This window comes from Oncorhynchus keta, chromosome 11, assembly GCF_023373465.1.
Source record: "Oncorhynchus keta strain PuntledgeMale-10-30-2019 chromosome 11, Oket_V2, whole genome shotgun sequence".
Lineage (NCBI taxonomy): Eukaryota > Metazoa > Chordata > Actinopteri > Salmoniformes > Salmonidae > Oncorhynchus > Oncorhynchus keta.
The window spans coordinates 50,383,980-50,405,906 of NC_068431.1; the positions used below are offsets into that span (position 1 = coordinate 50,383,980).

Sequence of the window (21,927 nt, forward strand, 5' to 3'; positions counted from 1 at the left end):
ACGTTTGCTATTTAACGCAACAATTTTCGTGACAAAACTATCCGTGGAGTTAAAAATGTGATTGAAACACATTGATCTTTAGATTATTATTTGGAACATGAGCAAAAAAATACATTTTGTGTGAACTAAATCATAATGCAGTGAAGTCCGTTTGGTGGAAACACCACCAAATATTTTCTTTAGGAATGTAGTTCATTAAAAATAGTAAAAAATAGAAATAGTAAAGTACAGATACCCCAAAAAACTACTTAAGTAGTACTTTCAAATATTTTTACTAAGGTACTTTACACCACTGGTAGACGCTGATATTGTGATGGGGAGATAATGAAAATGAGTTTGAAAAGTATTAGAGTTGACCTTTCAACTCAAAATATTACAGTAGAAAGAATAATTGTGTTTTCTTCTTTCCTATCATGGTCTGATTGGTGGGAGTAATATACCTCTCCTGTTGTGGAGTTTGCATGCCAGTGAGATTTCAGGACTGGGAAGGGCATATGTCATACCATTAGTATAGCCTCATTAAACATGTGGTCATTGCACATCTAACACTCCAGACAATGGCATTGAGTGCAGAGATGAAGAAGAACAATTTCCCCCCCTTCTATTAATCCGGTTGACAAAGCTACAGCGGATATAGTGAAAAGCCCTTGGAGCTAGCTCAGTTGCTGGAGTGAAAGATCTTGAAAGGGGAATGACATGCACTCACACGCACAACACAACGGGCTTGAAAGGGCATAATGACTGCACACCTTTCCTGGATTTGTAGTAGAATTTCTCTGAATTCTGCTTTTAAAAAACAAAGTAAAGATCAAAGTGTGGGTCTATCTCAATCATTTTCAAAAAAACTTACTCTCCCTGTTGCATTTCCTTCATTTGAACCGACGCGAAAGGAGTCGAGAAATTTATGCGTAATTGCATTTCGCCTCGTATGTTTTAAGATCAGTGCAATTGGTGGCGGGGAAGCGAATCGAGGAAGCCACTGTAGTACATTGGAGATGCACCCTGGAATACATGAATGGTTTGCGCCACCCGACATAGGCGAGGGTTGTTTATACTACGAACATCTACGTCACTGTATCCGCCCTGTTAACCAAAAAAAACGACACACAAGAACTAACGAACGCGGGTTGTTTCATCAGCGAACGTGAAGTCAACTGTATTTGGTCGTGTTGTCGAGCCTTCAAACATTCCAAAGTCAACCCAGAGGTAAAGTAACAAACACCACACATTTTTTAAATTGTACTGAAAAGTATGTGCTTACGTTTCGATGTGGTGGTCCATGTGTAGAGACTCCGTAGTCTTTTACTCGCGCTCATTCTGACGTAATCATACCCTCGTGTGTTGTCAGAAACACTTAACTTTAGCAAACTATTATAACGATATTCCCTTTTAAAACCGTACATTACTAGTTACGTATTTTAGGGGTTAGAATAGTCATTAGGCTGTTTATTTTGAAATAAGTAGATGGGTACCTAAGGTTTTCCAACAAACGTTTAGTTACCAATACCATTGCTCGCGAGGCGGTTGTTTTTAGCGGGGAACGTTAATTTAGCCAGTTAGCATATTGGCTATTAACGGTAGCTAGCTAGGTAACGTTATAATCGAAGATGTGCTGTGTAAACTACTAGTTCGTTGCAGCAACGTGGATTTATATTGTCGGGTGTAAAAACTGCCGCGTGCAATCATTCATTGTTTTACTTGCTGGCTATCAAACAAAGTCCTCGGTCAACTAGTTCAATTTACTTTGCTAGCTAACGTTAGTTAGATAATGTTATCTAGCTATAACTATCGTCAGGTAGAAATGTACACACCAGCGAACTGTAGGCATGCATGTGTGCAACCTGTAAACTTTATCTTAACAGTGGTAAAGGAACGGGTTTGTTAACTAATCACAAACAACGTTCATAATATACCAGTCTAGCTAGACAATAGACGGGTCCTTGGCTTGACTACTGCAGCTAACCGCATTATTTTTTAAACATGTTGCATCAGCTATTGCATCAGCTTGAGTACGCTAGCTAGCAGGATTTTATAGTTGCTGCTGTTAACTAGCCACAACTAGCAAAAATGTGTTACACGTCACATTCACCCTCAGGACTCCTGGTCTCTGTGTTGAAAGTTGTTCGCCCTCAGTCTCATGTCAGACGGTTGTTCATGGATCGCCAGCCCAATATGTACTCACTCTTAAGGAACAAACTTTACCGCCTTACTTAGTAATTGTTTCATGTGCAGATTGGTCGTCATGCAGAGGAACATTTTTGTTTTATTGTAAGGGGGATTGAAGGCATTTATTTGGTCACCCTAGTATTCTAAGCTGATGGATGGAAATACAAATTTGCTGGGACATTTTCTGAAATGTTCAGGGGCAAATTTGCCCCAAGCTCTGTGTAGACTGGTCATGGCAGAGGCATTGTACATTAAGGAAGAAGGAAGGGATCCTGTTGGCTCTGTTCCAGTGGCTTGAAGTTCACTCATAGCAGTAGTCCTTTTTTGACTAGAAAACGGATTGCACCATAGCGTCAAACAGCTAGACAACCATTGACTCTCTGTGATGCATGAAGTGTGCCGCCCATCACATCGCTCCAAGGGTGACCTCGCCCACTGAGGCGAGAATGCTGAAAGGGCACTCTGCACCAGCCTATTAAAGTATCCACTCCCCCAATGAACATCTGAAAAAGCATATAAAAGGGGCAAGAAACCCCATGTGTAGGTGTTAAAATAATTTCCTTGTCTGCTTAACGTTTAATATATGGTAATTGTACCCACAAATTGCATGGTGAGCCAGTTTGTCAAATGATTCCACCTGGTCATGAAGTCAGCAGTCATTAGTTGAACATAAAATGCAGGGCTGGAGTAAAGCTGTCATTATTTTGAGGCATTTTCAAATCTGGTTATGTTATACAGTGCACTCATTAATTGATATGCTTGTTACAGTGAACATTGTTGAAGATTATAGCAGTGGTGCCTGGACTTGGCAAACTGTCTTGCAAGCCTGTCGAGGACAAGTGACAGGCAGAACCACCTGTATCACTCACGTTCTCTGTCACACACTCCAGGACTACTGAGAGGTGCAAGAACGCTCTTTTTAGGAACCAGTAAAATGTGGCGTGATTTCGGCGTAGGGCATCTTTAAAATATTTGGACTCAAAACACGAGGAGACGGTGAAATAACTTATTTATTGAATAACATCTCATTAGTCTATTGCACTTTACTAAAGCACTGCAAATTACTTTACAAGAATATACATGTTTTTTTCTATTGCATGCCACCAACTGAGGAACTTAGTGGCACCCGTCTAAATAATGTCAAGGGTCTGGGTTGGATTGGATATGATTGTTATCTCTGGTATGTATTACTTTAACTGACTTGTCCGGAAGGGCCTGTACAGATCTGAACACGATAATTTTTGCTGCTGCTCTTTCTTTTCATGAGTGGGGTGTGGAACGTGTAGTTTGTTGTTGGCCAATCATAAGTCATCAAAGTGGCAATAGTCTACAGTCATAGAGCCTCCATGTGTGGCCAAAGTAAGGAGATATCTAATCAATGGAAGATGGAATGAAAAATTAAAGGAGAAGGATATGCTGAGAGCGAACAGGCTGCTACTTAATGTTTTGAATGGAGTTATTTGTAATTGTAGGATGACAGCGCACAATTTTAAAATATATATATTTTTAAACTTTGGGGGAGAATACTTTCTTGCCATAGCCCTGACTGGCTTTAAACATGCGCTTGTCTGAGGTGTCGGACTAGACAACAGTTGCTATCAGATTTGTGGTTGGTCGCTCAAAATTATGGGATGGGGCTTAGCATAGGGTACATTTTGGGGAGGTGCTACCTAAATCGCTCAAATCTCAATTTAAGATACTGACTTTATGACAAATTTAGCTATTTACACTTTGTAGTAAATTCTTACACTGTTTTTGACTATCAATGTAACATCGGTCGTTTTGAAGCAGAGAAGTAGGTTTTTGAGGTCAGCTGCCTTTTAATAAATCTAATCTTAATTGTGTGTAATTATTTGTCTAAATTTGGTCCATATCCATGTATTTCAGTGTCTATTGCTAGGTTTCCATCCAATTTGGCAACATAATTTTTATTCAAATGGTCTCAAACAAGTGCTGTGTTCCCACCAAATGGACTTATTGCAGATACAAATCAGTGGGTGATTACAGTGCACACAATATACCTTTTCACTTAAGTTTTTATGTACCGAATAAACATCTATAGTTCAATGTGTTTCCATCGCATTTTCAACTCTCGATAGTTTTGTCACAAAACTGTTGCGCCAAATAGCAAATGTGTCTACTCTGGTCTTGGCACATGTGCTCTAGCCACCAGCTTGCATTGTGGGTAGGCAAGTCTACATGATGACATCATCAGTTTGGATGAGTGAGAATGTTTTTATTTGTCAAGCATCACTTGTCAAGTCGCCAGATTCAGACCCTCAATATTTATTGGAAAGGAGCATCAAGATCACCATGCACTTTCCTGTGAACTTCCTCATAAGTTATTTAATCTCTAGCCTAATAAACTGCATGGTTTTCTAAGTCGCTCTGGGAGGACCACACACACCATATCATTGCGTGACTCTACGACCATTTCTTTCATGATTCAATTGTACAGACAAAGATCCCACCATGTCGAATGAACACATTGTACCAAAACAACATCCTATTTCAGTCATAGCTGTTGTGATTTATTATTTTATAAGGTTTGACATAACTGGATGGAAACTGCCACAAGGGAATAAAAATAAACGTGATCCTAACTACCAGTGAGCAGGAACACTAACCAATAAGGGAATCCACTCTTTCCACTTTATAGAGTATCATAAGTTAGCTAACGATGAGGGCCTAGGTCTTAACTTTTGTTTATTTCATATGCTATCATAAAGCCTAGGAAGCTTAGGACACCCTGATAACAAACTAGGCTAATCATAATACCGTATCGTGATGGCAGAGTTGAGGCTAGACAGTGAGTAAAAAAAAGAAAAGTACTTTGTGTGGAGTGAGCAACAGTCTGTAATGAGATTCAGAGCTAAGATAATCCTCTTAGTCTGTTGCAGCATGTGCTTTGGAAAAGCTCAGTGAGGCAAATAATATACAGTATCTGCGGAAGCTTCCGCTGGGTGGTTACTTGTGTGCTGGAAGTCCTAGTTAAAAGCCTTATAACATACACCTAAATCTAATCTTTATGGTATTAGTTAGCAATACCATGGCTCTCTTGTCCCCCTGCGGCAGAGGTGAGCAATATTTGGAACATCGAATCGCAATCAAATTACAGTATCGAATCTCGATACATTTCGTATCGGCAATTCCCAGCCCAAGTATTAGGCAATTAGACTAGGCCTAGTTTTTAATGCTTTTTAAGTGGTTGAAGTACTCCTACCCATTGTATACTATAGCCTACCTATTACAGTAAAGAGTCCCATTAAACCCTTTGGCCTGGAGGCTCCAACGAGCATGCCTGATTTGAGCATCCAGGTGGTAAATTAGAGGAGCTGCGTGTTGGTGTCTTCACAACCTGGTCTGAAGCTGCCGCTGTTTCACAGAGGCCAGCCACCCCTCGTGAAGACCACAAGGAAAAGATTAGCCTAGTTGGTCTAGGTGACGCAGGGTGGCCTACCTCCAGAGCTTACTGTGTGGGCAGAACAGACTAAACCTCTCAGGCGCCGCACATTAATCGCAGGCAGGGGGACTCCCAGAAGTGAACCTTTCCCAAGGCCGGAGATGATGCCTGCCCTGCCCGCCGGCCTCCTAAAACAGCTAATGCAACTCTTTAGGAGAGCAGACCCTGTATGCGGTTTCAGTCTTGCGTAACTATTCTGTTGTTCAATCATAATCCCTGGAGAGCACAGCCATGGTGTGTTTTTTTTTAATGTATTTTTTTAAACACTGGTTTAAGTTACAAGGTGGATATGCCAAGCCCATGCAGACTTCAGTAAGGAAGCCATGCAGGATGGAATATAGTTGGTTGCACCATTGTGATCCAATCACGGACGCTAGCGTAGGCTGACTGCCCGATCAAACCAGCGTTGACTATTTTCCCTGTAGACAGTTTGACAGTGACAACAATGCCTGATACATGAAAGTTATTTTTGAACAGTTTTAATTTCCTGTTACCTTCAGAGACCAGGGGATATGTTTATTTTATACTGACATTCCTCCTTTTTTTGTTCTGTGTTTGCAAATTGTTTTCTCAATAACCTTCCGGTGATTGTGCACAGTGTCCTATGGATAACAACGTAGAATGGGCCGAAAACGTTTATTATTATAGGTGTTAGAGGCTAAGCTACACCTTCAAGTCACCAACCTTTTTGTGGAGTGTTTGGTGTGCTGCTGAAGATGCAGTGTCTCAGATATCTCGAATAAGCAGTAGCCATGATGACCTTACGGTTGGTCGTCTGGTCCCTGTCCCGTTCTGTGCAACGTGCTTAATGTCAACATGGAGCTGTGTGGACAGCTGCCGCCAGTTAGACAAGGTCATGTGACCAGAGCCTCCGATGCTTATGAGGTGGTTGTGTGTGAGTGTCCCTGCAGTCTGGCACCTGCACAGATAGCGATGCTGTCTGTCCTTGAGCTGAAGGGGGCTGGGGTTTGTTGTAACTGGTGCTATCAGTATTAGTCAGCGATGCCCCTAGTGATGCCAAAACGCTACGTTGTTGTCGTTAACACGAGATTGCTGAGCAAAAGTTTTGCTTGAAATGTTGCGCTGTTGTCACTTCTTTTTTTTTTGTGGGACTTGCTAGATGTAATAGAATGTGGGATACCAATTTGAAGACTTGTTATAACACTTGAGTTGTGTTCTGCTAGTAAGTTTGCAAAAGTTGTTAAACTTTTGGTTCGGCATACATTTTTAAAGTGAAGAATCTGAGTCATTGGGAATTTCCCATGTCTTTTAAAATTGTACTCCTCCAGTAAGGTTATTAGTGAATAGCGAGGCACAGAGAGATTGGTATTCACTATCGTGTCTGCTTATCGAAGCTCTCTACCGGTCAGGTCATGTTTAGAAACATTTTTTACAAAGCACTATTGAAGGTGGAGAAATGTCATTCTGGGAAGACTCATAATAGCAGCATGCTGTTCCTTAGAAGAATGTGGTTTGCTTGTCTGGAAACCTGCAGGAGGGGAATTAAAACATTACTGGAATTACCCGAGTAGGAGGAACCAATATGAGTGTGGCACCATACAGAAATGTAACGTATCAACTTGACTAAATACGCACATGAGAGCTAATCAGTCAGTTCGATATCCCAGAGACGGTTGGTTTGCAAACAAGGGATCCGCACGAAACAAAGTAAAGCAACAACAGCTAGCTTAAACTTTCGCCTAATCTGCTTCCCTTCTGTTTGATCATAGGATCTCTCCTGCTCCGTCTTAACTCTTCGCCGCTCTGCTCAGTCAACCCCTTCAGCTTTGCAGCTCCCTCCGCAGACGCGAACATGGTAGACAAGATGGCCTCCTTTGGCCGGATCTTGTTGCGACGCAGGGTACTGGACTGCTCCGATGAGGGGAGCCGATTCGCCCGCTGCCTCTCCACACTGGACCTGGTGGCTCTGGGGGTGGGCTCTACGCTAGGGGCAGGGGTGTACGTCCTAGCTGGTGAGGTAGCCAGGGAGAAGGCTGGTCCTGCCATCGTGCTCTGCTTCCTCATCGCTGCGCTCTCCTCCATGCTGGCCGGACTCTGTTACGCCGAGTTTGGCGCCCGCGTACCCAAGACTGGTTCGGCGTACCTGTACAGCTATGTGACGGTTGGCGAGATCTGGGCTTTTATCACGGGGTGGAACCTCATCCTCTCCTATGTCCTCGGTGAGTTTGTAGATTGGAAATTGCTTCCGTTTTGAAATGCTTTTGCGTTGAGCCACAATGTTCACTGTGGTTAGTCTCTAGTCTGCCTTATCCTCTTGAGTTTGGTTGACGGTTTCCATGACGTTAACTTCTTCTTCTCCATGGTCCTTTTTTTTAGGTACAGCCAGTGTGGCCCGAGCCTGGAGCTCTAATTTCGATAGCCTGGTGGAGCAGAGGATATCAGACTTCTTCAGGTCGTCCATGGCCATGAGCGCCCCGGGGGGGGTGCTGGCTGAATACCCGGACCTGTTTGCGCTCATCCTCGTACTCTTATTAACCGGTGAGGACTTCAGTCAACTAAAATGTATAGTGCTGGGGAGGCAACACATAAGTTATAGCCTCATTGTAAAAGCTTGCATGTAATGTACATGTACCTCATGCGACTTGATGTCATACTGTTGCATCTTCCAGGGCTGCTGGCATTTGGAGTGAGTGAGTCGGCTCTGGTGAATAAGATCTTCACAGGGGTCAACCTGGTGGTGCTGGGCTTCGTCATCATCTCAGGCTTTGTGAAGGGAGACACAGTTAACTGGAACCTTACTTTGGAGGACTTTAACAACGCCAGTAACACCAACATGTCCAGTTTATCCAAAGAGTGAGTCTTCCAATACAGATTAATACCGGCTGAGATTTAGCCAGAGATTCCATTATAGGGCACTACCATTGACTAAATCATGCTTTCATGTGTCTAGCTGTGTTTTAATCTCTGCATTTTGCTTCAGAAATAAAACCATATAGTTGACGCGTCTCCATGCCGCCTCTATGTCCCTCAGGGTTGTGGATAAGACGTTTGGCACTGGTGGTTTTGCTCCTTTTGGCATCCGTGGCATTCTGTCTGGTGCTGCCACGTGTTTCTATGCCTTTGTGGGGTTTGACTGCATCGCCACTACAAGTGAGTTATTTACTGTGCTCCAAAGCTAAACATTAGATAGGACCACGTTGTTTGTTCTCAGTAGATTGAGCGCTCACTTACATGCCACTTAATCCAAATGTAGCTTTTTTTTAATATGGTGGCCAATTTTCGCTAAATAGTTGGAATGTATAGTTGGTTGTTACTCTCTCATAGTTCCAGACAAATAAATGTTGTGCCTTGCCGCGCCCCCCAGGCGAAGAGGCTAAGAACCCAACTCGCTCCATCCCTGTGGGCATTGTGGCCTCTCTGCTCATCTGTTTCTTCGCCTACTTCGGGGTGTCTGCAGCCCTCACACTCATGATGCCCTACTACCTGCTGGACACCAAGAGCCCCCTGCCAAAGGCCTTCATCCACGTAGGCTGGCCTGCTGCTCACTACATCGTGGCTGTGGGCTCCCTCTGTGCTCTCTCCACCAGGTCAGTTAGGCTGATAGACCGCACTATGGCTACTGTTCTGTAGCTCCCTTGTCTTCTACACTCCTCAGTACTTGGTGTTCTTGTCAAGCTATCAAATGCACTCCCTTTGTTATGTGTGTATATAATGTTGGTTTTGTTGTCCTCCTAGCCTGCTTGGGTCCATGTTCCCCATGCCGAGGGTTATCTACGCCATGGCAGAGGATGGGCTCCTGTTCCGTGGCCTGTCCCGCATGAACACGCGTACCAAGACGCCCCTGATGGCCACCATCGTCTCTGGCTGTGTGGCATGTGAGTTCAGCCCTCCACCCTCTGTTCATTCATCTGGTTCTGCTCTACTACCTCTGGGTTCCACTGTAGTCAACTCCTGCTGTTATGTTTTTGTTTATGTATGAAACTATGAATGTGCAGCAGGAGGGAAGCCTGTCGAAATAGACCCTTTGATCAGTGGAATGCTTTTTAAAAGTGTTTTTCTTTTCTCTTTTCTTCATTGTTTTTGAATGCCGGAATAACTAGAGTAAATAACCAACCGAGGGGATGTGGATTGTGTTTTCTATAGTATTTATGATGGTAATGCTCATTGTCCCCTCTCCCTGTAGCTCTGATGGCCTTCCTCTTTGACCTGGCTGCCCTGGTTGACCTCATGTCCATAGGGACACTGCTGGCCTACTCACTAGTGGCCATCTGTGTGCTCATCCTCAGGTGGGTGACGACTTGTACCGCTTTTTCTTTTAAATATACTATAATGCCTAACACTGCATTTTTTTTTTTGTTATTGAAATTATGATTTGTCTCCAATTATGAGATTTGCTAATGGTGTTTGACATTCTCAGTGCGATTACCTCTCATGGTCCAGGAAACTGACCTGTTCTTCCCTCCTGTCCAGGTACCAGCCGGGCACCCTGAGCTCGTCCAGTCAGAGTGAGAAGCTGGTGGAGCTGGTGGGAGGGGAGAAGGTGGCCGTGTCTGGGCGAGACAGCGGTGACGAGGACGGCCTGGATCTGGAGGACCGACCCCTCCGGGAGAAGTTCACCCCCCGCCGCCTCCTCTTCCCCAGCGGGAATCTACCCACTAAGATCTCTGGGAACATTGTCTATGCCACCACGGCCATTATCTGTGAGTGACGCCTCTTCTCTTTCTCTCTCACTTATGGCGTTGTAATGCAGTTGACCACGGGTTGTTTTCAAAGCGGCTCTTTTTAGAGAAAGCACATTTTGATTCTCTCTTCGCCCTCTCTAGCGGTGCTCATCACTGTGCTGTGTGTGGTGTTGGCGGGGAAGCTGGATGAGTTGATCGAGGTTCAGCCTGTGTGGGTCACGGTGTGTGTAGTACTGGCCTTGCTCTGTGCCCTTTGTGTCGTCATCATCTGGAGGCAACCCGAGAGCAAGGAAGCTCTCACCTTCAAGGTTAGTTTCTGGATACTTCAGTGTTTGTTCACAGCTTATAACCAATTCATAATACAACTTGTACGCATTAAAACAACTCACGTGTTTCACCCCCCCAGGTGCCCTTGTTGCCTTGGCTGCCTCTGTTCAGTGTCTTCGTCAACATCTACCTCATGATGCAGCTGGACCTGGCTACGTGGTGCCGCTTTGCTGTTTGGATGGGCATTGGTAAGTTAGATTACATTATACAGAGTAGGAAATGTTTCTAAATTCACTATCGAATCACATGTTAATCATGGAATCTGCTGTAGTGGAAACCGTCTGCCCCATGGTCAATGTAATTGCAGTACATATTCTGCTTTTCTATCGCACGTGCAATGATGCCGGGGGGCTGTTTGTTTGCAGTAACTTTGTAATATCACAAACCGACGTGGCAGATTCACAATTTTAAACATTCCCTCTTTAATTCAGTCAACTTAATTCCTCTCTCTTTCTCCTTCCCTCAGGATTTGCAATCTACTTCTGCTACGGGATCTGGCACAGCAGCGAAGCAGTCAACAGCACCCCCCGGAAATACGAGCCAGCCCTCCAGACCAAGAAGAAGCCCATCTACCTGGGGAGAGACGAGAGTGAGGCGGAGGGGATGAGCCCCTGAACGGCTAGGGGCTGGAGGAAACCCCACACGTTATACCACTGAAGGGAAGGCAGACAATTCAACTGACACTGCAATGTGTGTCTCTAGATTGGTTACCTTTCATTTTTGGGAGATCTGTCTTACACTTTATTGGACAGTTGATGAGTAATACTTTCAACACTTAAAGTTGCTATTAACATTACTAGTGATTTTTTAAAATGTATTTATTAACCGTTAGTCTCTTGCTAGTTGGTGGCCGTGCCTCCAATCGTTAGCCCCCAGGGCCTCCAGCAGCAATATGCTGTACAGGATCTGTTGGTTAGGGCCATATGTATTACTGGGTACCAGTGTGTCTGTGGGGTTTACAGTCGTGGTCAGGGCCTCCGTAGACTTGTTAACCGTGCCGAGGCCCAATGTGGGCATTTTGTTTTTGGGATGACTGTCGTAGACGAGCTGTCCTCCACCTGCCAAAGAGCAACCAATTTAACAATAGTACCTTGTGCACCTAGTTGCAGAAACGAGAATTTTTGTTGTTGGTGTCAGCTTCTTCAGTAAGCTGCATGAGATAGAAATATCACCACAGAGACCTCAAACTACATATCCTATAATGTTAAAGGCATTTATGAACAATCTGTTGCCGGTGATTCTTTCTGTCGTACATTTTGTCTTCGAACGTATGGTAAAAATAGTCAAAGTAATGATGTATGTTATCATTTTCATGGTGATGTAAGTCCCTGTGTTACTTGCCTCAGGTCCATCCAAAGAATTGACTGAGGTAAAAATCAACCTTTTGGAGGGTGATAACGCATCCCAGCACCTCTGCACTGTCTGCTGAATAATCTATAATTTCGGTATCATCATTGGGGCTGTTCTGTACTCTTGTAAACCCCTTTTATATGCATTTCTATTTATCTCTGGAGTTTTGATTGACACATTTGAGCTACCCTTTTTATATGTAAATACTTGAGTTTGAGATCTCTGCCTCGATTGCTTGAGCTGTCTACAAACGTAGATTTAACTGTCAAACAAAGAAATGACCCGCGTGATCTAGACGATGCGCTGTATTGAGTCTTTTTTTTAAACGCAGTGAATTTAATCCTGGTCAGCTATTACCACTAATATTACTTTAGTTGTAGCTTCTTGTGAACCTATTTTCACAAACATTTTTAGTTTCCATTGAAACTTGTTCTTGGCAGCTTGGCTGTCGAGTTTGCATCATTTTAGTCATCTATTTTCCTGCTCTGCCCTTCAACTGACTTTAATCGAGTAATGTGCTTTTTATAGATGTTTTGTGTTCTTTACATGTACTCTTGATTACCCCCTTGCTTTTAATGTGTTACTGTATATAGCAAAACTTGCTTCACCAAATAATTGACAGGTCTACTCGTGAATCTATTTGTTAATAGTCACTAGTTGTGGTGCTGCTTGACCAAATTACATTTAGCTTTGGAGACACTGGTTCAAGAACATGAGTATGACCAGCAAAAACTGGTCTCTAAATTTGAACTTTATTTGCTCATCTCCAAAGACCCTGGAGATGGCGAGGATAATTGATAAATATGGTATTGTAGTACAGTAATAACTGTAGATAATCACTGTAGATGTACAGTGTGTATAGCTGTATTTTTATTAGTAGAATGCTGTATATTATACAAATGGATATGTTTTATAGTTGTGCTTCTTGGCATTACTTTTAACATCATTTCTTGAGGGTTTGTTAGACATCTCCAAAAGAAACCGTTTCCTAAAAATGCCTACCACCTCAAAGATCCCAATGGCTGGTAAACCAAGACACAGGTTTTATCTTCGGTTTTATATAATGTAAATACACTGCATGACCAAAAGTATGTGGACACCTGCTCGTCAATCATCTCTGTCCACAATCATGGGCATTAATATGTAGATGGCCCCCCACCCCCCTCCTTTGCTGATATAAAAGCCTCTACTCTTCTGGGAAGGGTTTCCACCAGATGTTAGAACATAGCTGTGGGGATTTGCTTCTATTCAGCCATGAGCATTAGTGAGATCAGGCACTGATGTTTGGCAATTAGGCCTTGCTCGCAGTTGGCGTTCCAATTCATCCCAAAGGTGTTCGATGGGGTTTAGGGCAGGCCTCTTTGCAGGCCAGTCAAGTTCTTCCACACCGATCTCGACAAACCATTTCTGTATGGAACTCGCTTTATGCACGGGTGCATTGTCATGCTGAAACAGGAAAGGGCCTTCCCCAAACTTGCCACAGTTGGACGCACAGAACCGTCTAGTGTCATTGTATTCTGTAGCATTGATTTCCCTTCACTGGAACTAAGGGGCCTGGCCCAAACCAGAAAAAATGCCCCCGACCAGTATTCCTCATCCACCAAACTTTACAGTTGGCACTATGCATTCAGGCAGGTAGCCTTCTCCTGGCGTCCAGATTTGTTTGTCGGACTGCCAGATGGTGACGGGTGATTCATCACTCCAGAGAACGCTTTTCTACTGCTCTAGGGTCCAATGGTGGCGAGCTTTACACCGCTCCAGCTGACGCATGGCATTGTGCGTGGTGATCTTAGGCTTTTGTGCGGCTGCTCGGGAATTGAAATCTATTTCATAATGCTCCTGACAGTTACTGTGCTGACGTTGCTTTCAGAGGCAGTTTGTAACCCTGTAGTGAGTGCAATCGAGAACAGACTATTTTTACGGGCTTCAGCACTCACCGGTCCCGTTCTATAAGCTTTTGTTGCCTACCACTTCACGGCTGAGGTGTTCCTGTAGATGATTCCACTTCACAATAACAACACTTACAGTGGACCGGGGCAGCTCTAATGGCAGAAATTTGACAAACTGACTTGTTGGACAGGTGGCATCCTATTACGGTGCCATGTTGAAAGTCACTGAGCTCTTCAGTAAGGCCATTCTACTGCCAATCTTTTGTCCATAGAGAGTGCATGGCTGTGTGCTTGATGTTATACACCTGTCAGCATGGGAGTGGCTATAATAGACAAAGCCACTATTTTTGAAGGGGTGTCCACATACTTTTGTGTAATTGCCTGTACAAATGAGCTGTATTTTCATTGTTCTTTTCTAAATAAAATGGTTAATTATCAATTCTATGCCTTTTTGATTCTCAAGAATAAATGGAATTGTTTTAGAAAATTAATAATCCTATCAAGCGGGGGAGGGAATACATCCATAAAACGAATTGCCCTCATCTACAGATCCACAACTTTTGAATGTTGCATGTACAGGTAACTTCCAGAAGAGTTTCAATGTGCCATGAAGGGAAACAATGTACATGTACATTGTTTTTAAACATTTATTGATGGTCCCTAAATAGCCCCATTGAGATATCAAAAGTGAAACCAAATGTACCATGGTCAGTGCTTCAAATGAATGATTACTTGGGTGCTGCCAGATGTGGGCAGGATTGAAATAACCCACGGAAAATGTACGTACCCTTCCTTCTGTTACATACCCTTATTTCGTAATAATCTTGCAAATTACGTTTTGAAAGAGACTGACTTTGACTCAAGTTATCCTATTTCCACTTCGTAGTCAATTTTGACACTAGAATAACCAGAATAAACTCCTATAGATGCCACAGGCCATTTTCAAACTTTTTTTTTTTTGTTCAGTCGCTCTTAATTTGGTTCATGTGATGAATATGATGTGTTCAGATTCTCCTGGCCTTGGTCTGTGCCCTTTTGTGTCATCTGGAGGCAACCGGAAAGCAAGGAAGCTCTCACCTCCAGGGTTTGTTTCTGAATACTTATTGAAGGTGTAAACAACAGGTGCAGTGTTTATTCATTGGTTTTCAACCTTGTCACAGTTTTTTATAATTCAGCTAGATATGCAGTAAAATGATGACTTGTTTTCTCTCTCCTTTCTAGGTGCCCCCTGCTGCCTTGGCTTCCTCTGTTTAGTGTCTTTGTCAAAATCTACCTTATGACGCAGCCAGTGGTGTAAAGTACTTAAGTTAAAATACTTTAAAGTGAAAACAGCAGCTACTCGGCCTCCGACCACAAGGCACTACAGAGGGTAATGTTTACAGCCCAGTGCATCACTGGGGCCGAGCTTCCTGCCATCCAGAACTAGGCGGTGTCAGAGGAAGGCCCTACAAATTGTCAGACTCCAGCCACCCTAATCAGACTGTTCTCTGCTAATAATGTACTTTTTACTCCATACAGTTTCCCTGACACCCAAAAGTACTTGTTACATTCTGAATGCTTAGCAGGACAAAAATATCCCTGGTCATCCCAACTGCCTCTGATCTGGCGGACACACCAAACACATTCTTCATTTGAAAATGTCTGAGTTTTGGAGCGTGCCCCTGGCTATCCGTAAATTTAATAACTTGAAAATGGTGCGGTCTGGTTTGCTTAAATCAAGAGATCTGAATACTTTCCAAAGGTACTGTAAAAGTATAAATAATTTCTAATTCCTTATACTTTTACAGTACCTTTGGAAAGTATTCAGACCTCTTGATTCCCCCCCACACACATTTTGATATGTTATAGCTGTATTCTAAAATGTATTAAATATTTTTTCCTCAGAAATCTATACACACTACCCCATAATGACAAAGCGAGGGAAAAAAGGGTTTTATACATTTTTGTGAATTTATTCAACTTAAAAAAACAGAAACCGTATTTAAGTATTCAGACCCTTTGCTATGAGACTCGAAATTGAGCTCAGGTGCATCCTGTTTCCATGGATTATCCTTGAGTTGTTTCTACAACTTGATTGGAGTCCACTGGTGGTAAATTCAAATGATTGGACATGATTTGGAAAGGCATACACCTGTCTATTTAAGGTCCCACAGTTGTCAGAGCAAAAAGCAAGCTATGAGGTCGACGGAATTGTCCGTAGAGCTCCGAGACAGGATTGTGTCAAGGCACAGATGTGGGGAAGGGTACCAGAAGGACAACCATCTCTGTAGCACTCTGCACCAAACAGGCATTTATGGTAGAGTGGCCAGACAGATGCCACTCCTCAGTAAAAGGCAAATGACAGCTTGCTTGGAGTTTGCCAAAAGAAACCTAGACTCTCAGACCATGAGAAACAAGATTCTCTGGTCTGATGAAACCAAGATTGAACTCTTTATCATGAATGCCAAGTGTCATGTCTGGAGGAAACCTGGCACCATCTCTACGGTGAAGCATGGTGGTGGCAGAATCATGCTGTGGGGATGTTTTTCAGTGGCAGGGACTGGGAGACTAGTCAGGATTGAGGGAAAGATGAACAGAGCAATATGCAGAGAGATCCTTGATGAAAACCTGCTCCAGAGCACTGAGGACCTCAGACTGGGGCGAAGGTTTTACCTTCCAACATGACAACGACCCTAAGCACACAGCCATGACAACGCAGCAGTGGCTTCGGGAAAGTCTGAATGTCCTTGAGTAGCCCAGCCAGAGCCCGGACTTGAACCCAATCTAACATCCTTGGAGAGATCTGAAAATACCTGTGCAGCGATCCTCCCCATCCAACCTTACAGAGCTTGAGAGGATCTGCAGAGAACAATTGGAGAAACTCCCCAAATAGGTGTACCAAGCTTGTAGTGTCATACCCAAGAAGACTCAAGGCTGTAATCGCTGCCAACGGTGCTTCAACAAAGTGCTGTGTAAAGGGTCTGAATACTTGTGTAAATTTAATATTTCCCATGTTTATTCTTAATACATTTGCAAAAATGTATTAAACTGTTTTTGCTTTTTCATTATGGGGTATTGTGTAGAGTGATCTATTTAAAAAAAAAAATCAATTTCAGAATAAGGCTGTGATAAAATATGGAAAAAGTCAAGGGGTCTGAATACTTTTCCCGAACACACTGTACTTTTGATACCTAATTATATTTTAGCAATTACATTTACTTTTGACACTTAAGTATATCTAAAACCACTTTTTCTATTAGACCTTTACTCAAGTAGTATTTTACTGGGTGACTCACTTTTACTTGAGTAATTTTCCATCTTTAATTTTACAATTGGGTACTTTTTCCACCGCTGAATGCAGCTGGACATGGCTACATGGTGCTGTTTCGCTGTGTGCATGGGCGATGATGATTAAGATTACATTATATACACATTCAATAGGAATTCTTTCTAGATCCACAGTAGAATCCCGTGTTTTTGTCACCCTGTATTTGAACCATATGTGTCTTTAACTTTTAATGTTGCGCCTTGTGATTGTTACCGTCTAACCATTTACAAGGCCAACTCTTTCGTGTGTGCTGCCCTCTTGTGTTTGTACATGGCATTGCAGCATTACACTAATGGAGACTACAAACGGATGTTTTCGTATCAAGTGTTCACAATTTAATAGGGAGTTAGTTCATAGTATCTTTGTGGTACAAATAGATACATCACCGACATTACATTAATTTAGTCTCCATGTGTCTGACCTGCTTGTATATCCAGCTTCACTTATGGAATATCAAATTCTTTCAACTGCTTGTTGACTAAACAGTATGTTTTTTCCAGGCTGGGGGAATATCTAAGTCATTGGGGTTATAAGTGTGCATGCAGAGGTAACTAACACTGAACACATGTATTTTGGATGGGCATCATAGAGCATTGGTAATATTGACCGTGCCTTTGCTGAGATTAAATGTTTATTCCTTACAAGCATGAGACATCAAACCTGCCCCTTCTATGCACCCCAAACCTATACAACGCTAAAGGAACATGGCTTTATGTTTGTTTCAAATAACATTTACAAGTCACATGAAATGAATTGGAAATCCATCTTTGCTTTGACTAGAGATATATGTCGCCATTTCAAACGGCCACATGACGTTGTGCAGGTAAACTGCGTCATCCAGAGCCTCCGGTGTCTAGCAGAGATCATGAACTACGGAGAGCTGTCTGTCTGAATGTTCTCTCGACATAACCCTATATTACAGTCAGTCAGTGGTTTAGAAAGAAACACAACGGTTGTTTGGCGCCAGTGCTGTGATTGTAAAATGAGCAGCTGATCTGGTACCTGGCTTAAGCAGAGAATGGAGACAGGAGTCCATTCAACAACAGACTGCAATGTCTCTGGCACATGTAGGCTCAATAAGCATGTAGGGTATTTAGGTTCCGGATGACAATATGAAGGTTGCGGACGTTCATTTCTCATATATCTCCTTTCATATGATACATGAGTACGACTTCAGTGAAAGTGGGGGAAACCAAAACTCTCTTAATACCCGGAACAGAGCAACACCCATTTCAAAGCCTTCTCCCTTTCCACTCCAGTTACTGTATGATACATCCTACAAATATTGAAACATATGGCATTTTCTCCCCATATTGTGAGAAAGTAAAACTGGAATTCTATCACGCCAATATTACCCTTCATGTTCTAGAAATAAATACACCCAGTACACCCTGGCTATTTACAATATGCTATATCAGAAATCCATTAAGACACTTGTAATTCTTTGGAAAATCAAATGTAAAATGGGTGAAATGCAACTATACACGTGCGGCAATGAACAACCCTCTTGTTCAACACATTGTGAGGGTTTGTAGGACAGTAAAAATGAATGAATGCATGTTGTAGCGTTCCTTTAGAGCAAATGGTTAGTTTCTCGGTGCATAGATACTTTGAACCCAGGAGGCTCCTGATTATTGCTCTCAGACATGGTCTGCTTGCAGAAATATGGACATGGGGGGCCCTTGAAGCAAAGGGTTGTATAGCTTACCGAAAAGTTTTAATAAGGTGGGTGGAAACTGGCATTGAGGAAGAAAACTGCTTAAGAGGTACTAAGGGTTGAGGTTGGAAGTCTTAATGGTTAGATAAAGCACATGGCTGAGTCTAATACATTGTAAAAATAAATTTAAAAAAAAGGTGGGAAGATGCTGTTGTTCTGCAGTGCATTTACTGATTGGAATGATAACAAATTACACTTTGGTTCATTCAACCTATTCTATAAAATTTCCCTGAAATCAAATAACAGATTTGACAATCAAAAAAATTCTTGAATAAAAGTTCTAAATTGCTTTCAACACCTCGTGAGCGAGCGCATGTGCATTGAATAGCGGTGGGGCAATGTAGCGGCGGCAGCCTATCAAAAGCGCTGGAGGTATAGCTTATTGGGGGGCGTGGCTTTCAGTTAGTTATTTTTGCCCACCTGTGAGAGTAAATGCCGTTCCTGTTAATGTGGTCTATTGTATCTGTTATTCAAACTCAAACTTGTACACTGACAGCATCTGTAATGATACTTACATGAGTGCATATGGTACTAAAGAGCCTGTTAAGGTTTCTATGTTAAGGTAGCTAATTCTTGGTTATGATATTGTGGCTACTAAATGTATAAAGAATATGTTTGGAAACATTATTTCAAGTTATCGAACCAACTTAATTTCTTGATTTACAGGGAATTGATTTCATTGGATTTGGATAGGTAATTAAAAATTAAATTAAAAAGTGAACTTGGAACAATATGAAACAAATTGGTTACAATTTACATGAAATATGAGTTTGTATTTGTTATTTATTAGGTTTAACCGAAAGGGGGAAAGTAAGTTGAGTAAAAAAAAAAATACATTGCAACTTCAAATATAGGTTTGGTAATAATGAAATAAAACTGTCGTCATTGAATCATATACAGTCGTATGAAAACGTTTGGGCACCCCTCTGAGGCTGCATAATAATTTACTCTGTCGTCACAGAAAATGCTCACAGTGGCATGCCATTCATTTTCTAATAAAAGCTGAGTACTGGGGTATTGTCCAGACAAAGATTTTTAGTGTAGCAATAATGTGGGCACCCTTGTCATTCTGTTGATTTGAATATCTGTAACTACTTAGCACTGATTAATTGGAACACACCATTGGTTTGGTGAGCTCATTAAGCCTTGAATTTCATAGACAAGTGCATCCAATCATGAGAAAAGGTATTTAAGTTGGCCAATTGCAAGTTGTTGTTCTCTTTGACTCTCCTCTGAAGAGTGGCAACATGGGGGCCTCAAAACAACTCTCAAATGACCTGAAAACAAAGATTGTTCAACATTATGGTTTAGAGGAAGGCAACAAAAAAAAAGCTATCGCAGAGATTTAAGCTGTCAGTGTCCACTGTGAGGAACATAGTGAGGTGAGGAAATGGAAGAACACAGGCACAGTTCTTGTTCAGGCCAGAAGTGGCAGGCCAAGTAAAATATCAGAGAGGCGGAGGCGAAGGATGGTGAGAACGGTCAAAAACATCCCACAGACCACCTCCAAAGACCTACAACATCATCTTGCTGCAGATGGTGTCACTGAGCATCGTTCAACAATTCAGCGCACTTTGCACAAGGAGAAGCTGTATGGGAGAGTGATGCGGAACAAGCCTTTTCTGCACACACGCCACAAACAGAGTCTCGTGAGGTATGCAAACGCACATTTGGACAAGCCAGCTTCCTTTTGGAATAAGGTGCTGTGGACTGATGAAACAAAGATTGATTTATTTGGTCATAACAAGGGACGTTATGCATGGCGGCAAACGAACACAGCGTTCCAAGAAAAACACTTGCCACCCACAGTAAAAAATTTGGTGGTGGTTCCATCATGCTGTGGGGCTGTGTGGCCAGTGCCGGTACTGGGAATCTTGTTAAAGTTGAGGGTCGCATGGATTCCACTCTGCTAAATGGCATATATATATACGGCCCGTTAGGCTTTTAATCCGGCCCGCCGAACTTGTCCAAATTATAGTAAAAACCTCCTTTTTTTCCCCTTTCCCTGCAATATATATATATATATTCCACTCAATATCAGCAGATTGTTGGGAATAATATTGAAGAATCAGTCACAAAGTTGAAGTTACGCCGGGACTGGATATTTCAACAAGACAACGACCCAAAACACTACTCAAAATCTACCAGGGCATTTATGCAGAGGAACAAGTACAATGTTCTGGAATGGCCATCCCAGTCCCCAGACCTGAATATCATTGAGAATCTGTGGGATGATTTGAAGCGGGCTGTCCATGCTCGGCAACCATCAAACATAACTGAACTGGAGATGTTTTGTAAGGAGGAATGGTCCATAATACCTTCATCCAGAACCCATACACTCATTATAGGCTATGGGAAGCGTCTAGAGGCTGTTATTTTAGAAAAAGGAGGCTCTACTAATATGAATGGGATTTTTCTATTGGGGTGCCCAGATTTATGCACCTGTCTAATTTTGTTTTGATGCATATTGCACGTTTTCTGTTAATCCAATAAACCTCATTTCACTACTGAAATATTACTGTGTCCATCAGTTATTTGATAGATCAAAATGAAATTGCTGATCCTAACACCCAATTATTTATAAATGGAAATTGTCAGGGGTGCCCAAACTTTTTCATACGACTGTATTTGGTTTCAACAAATGTGTTGTTTTTCAATTGAGAAACCCTAACTTAGTTACTTGTAACCAATTGGAATAAAAAAAAATGTAGTTTTTTTTTTTTTTTTTTTTTTTTTTACAGTGTAGGGCGGGAAGAAATATCGGACATGTTGCGTTATGCAGAATGTTGCTTATAATCGTGTTAAAACTACAAGCATACGACCATACGGTATGGAGGTCTTAAGACACTAAAGGCAAACAACCCTAGTGCAGCCGACCCCATTTAAAGCTTCAGTGTTCATCAGGAGGCATATGGGTAGATGTCAATGTTTAAGGGTTGCGCGTACAGTTTAAGCCAACCGAGTACATAAAATGGCTTTCTCATGAGACACATTCTCTGTAATGATTATGATCGATGGACAGGGTAGCTAAAAGGGGTGATATGTTGTACATCGACCTTCTGTCA

At 42.3% G+C, this 21,927-nt stretch overlaps 1 protein-coding gene across 1 annotated transcript; it reads left to right on the forward strand.

The window, feature by feature from the left end:
• The first annotated feature begins 1,040 nt into the window (after positions 1-1,040).
• On the forward strand, positions 1,041-14,277 carry LOC118390522 (cationic amino acid transporter 3-like). Its single transcript, XM_035781175.2, has 12 exons — positions 1,041-1,206; positions 7,360-7,809; positions 7,967-8,128; positions 8,260-8,443; positions 8,622-8,740; positions 8,955-9,177; positions 9,326-9,465; positions 9,774-9,876; positions 10,061-10,290; positions 10,414-10,580; positions 10,679-10,787; positions 11,066-14,277. Exons 2-12 carry the CDS (start codon positions 7,443-7,445, stop codon positions 11,212-11,214), a joined length of 1,953 nt encoding a protein of 650 aa, XP_035637068.1. The 5' UTR covers positions 1,041-1,206; positions 7,360-7,442; the 3' UTR covers positions 11,215-14,277.
• The last annotated feature ends 7,650 nt before the right edge of the window (positions 14,278-21,927 follow it).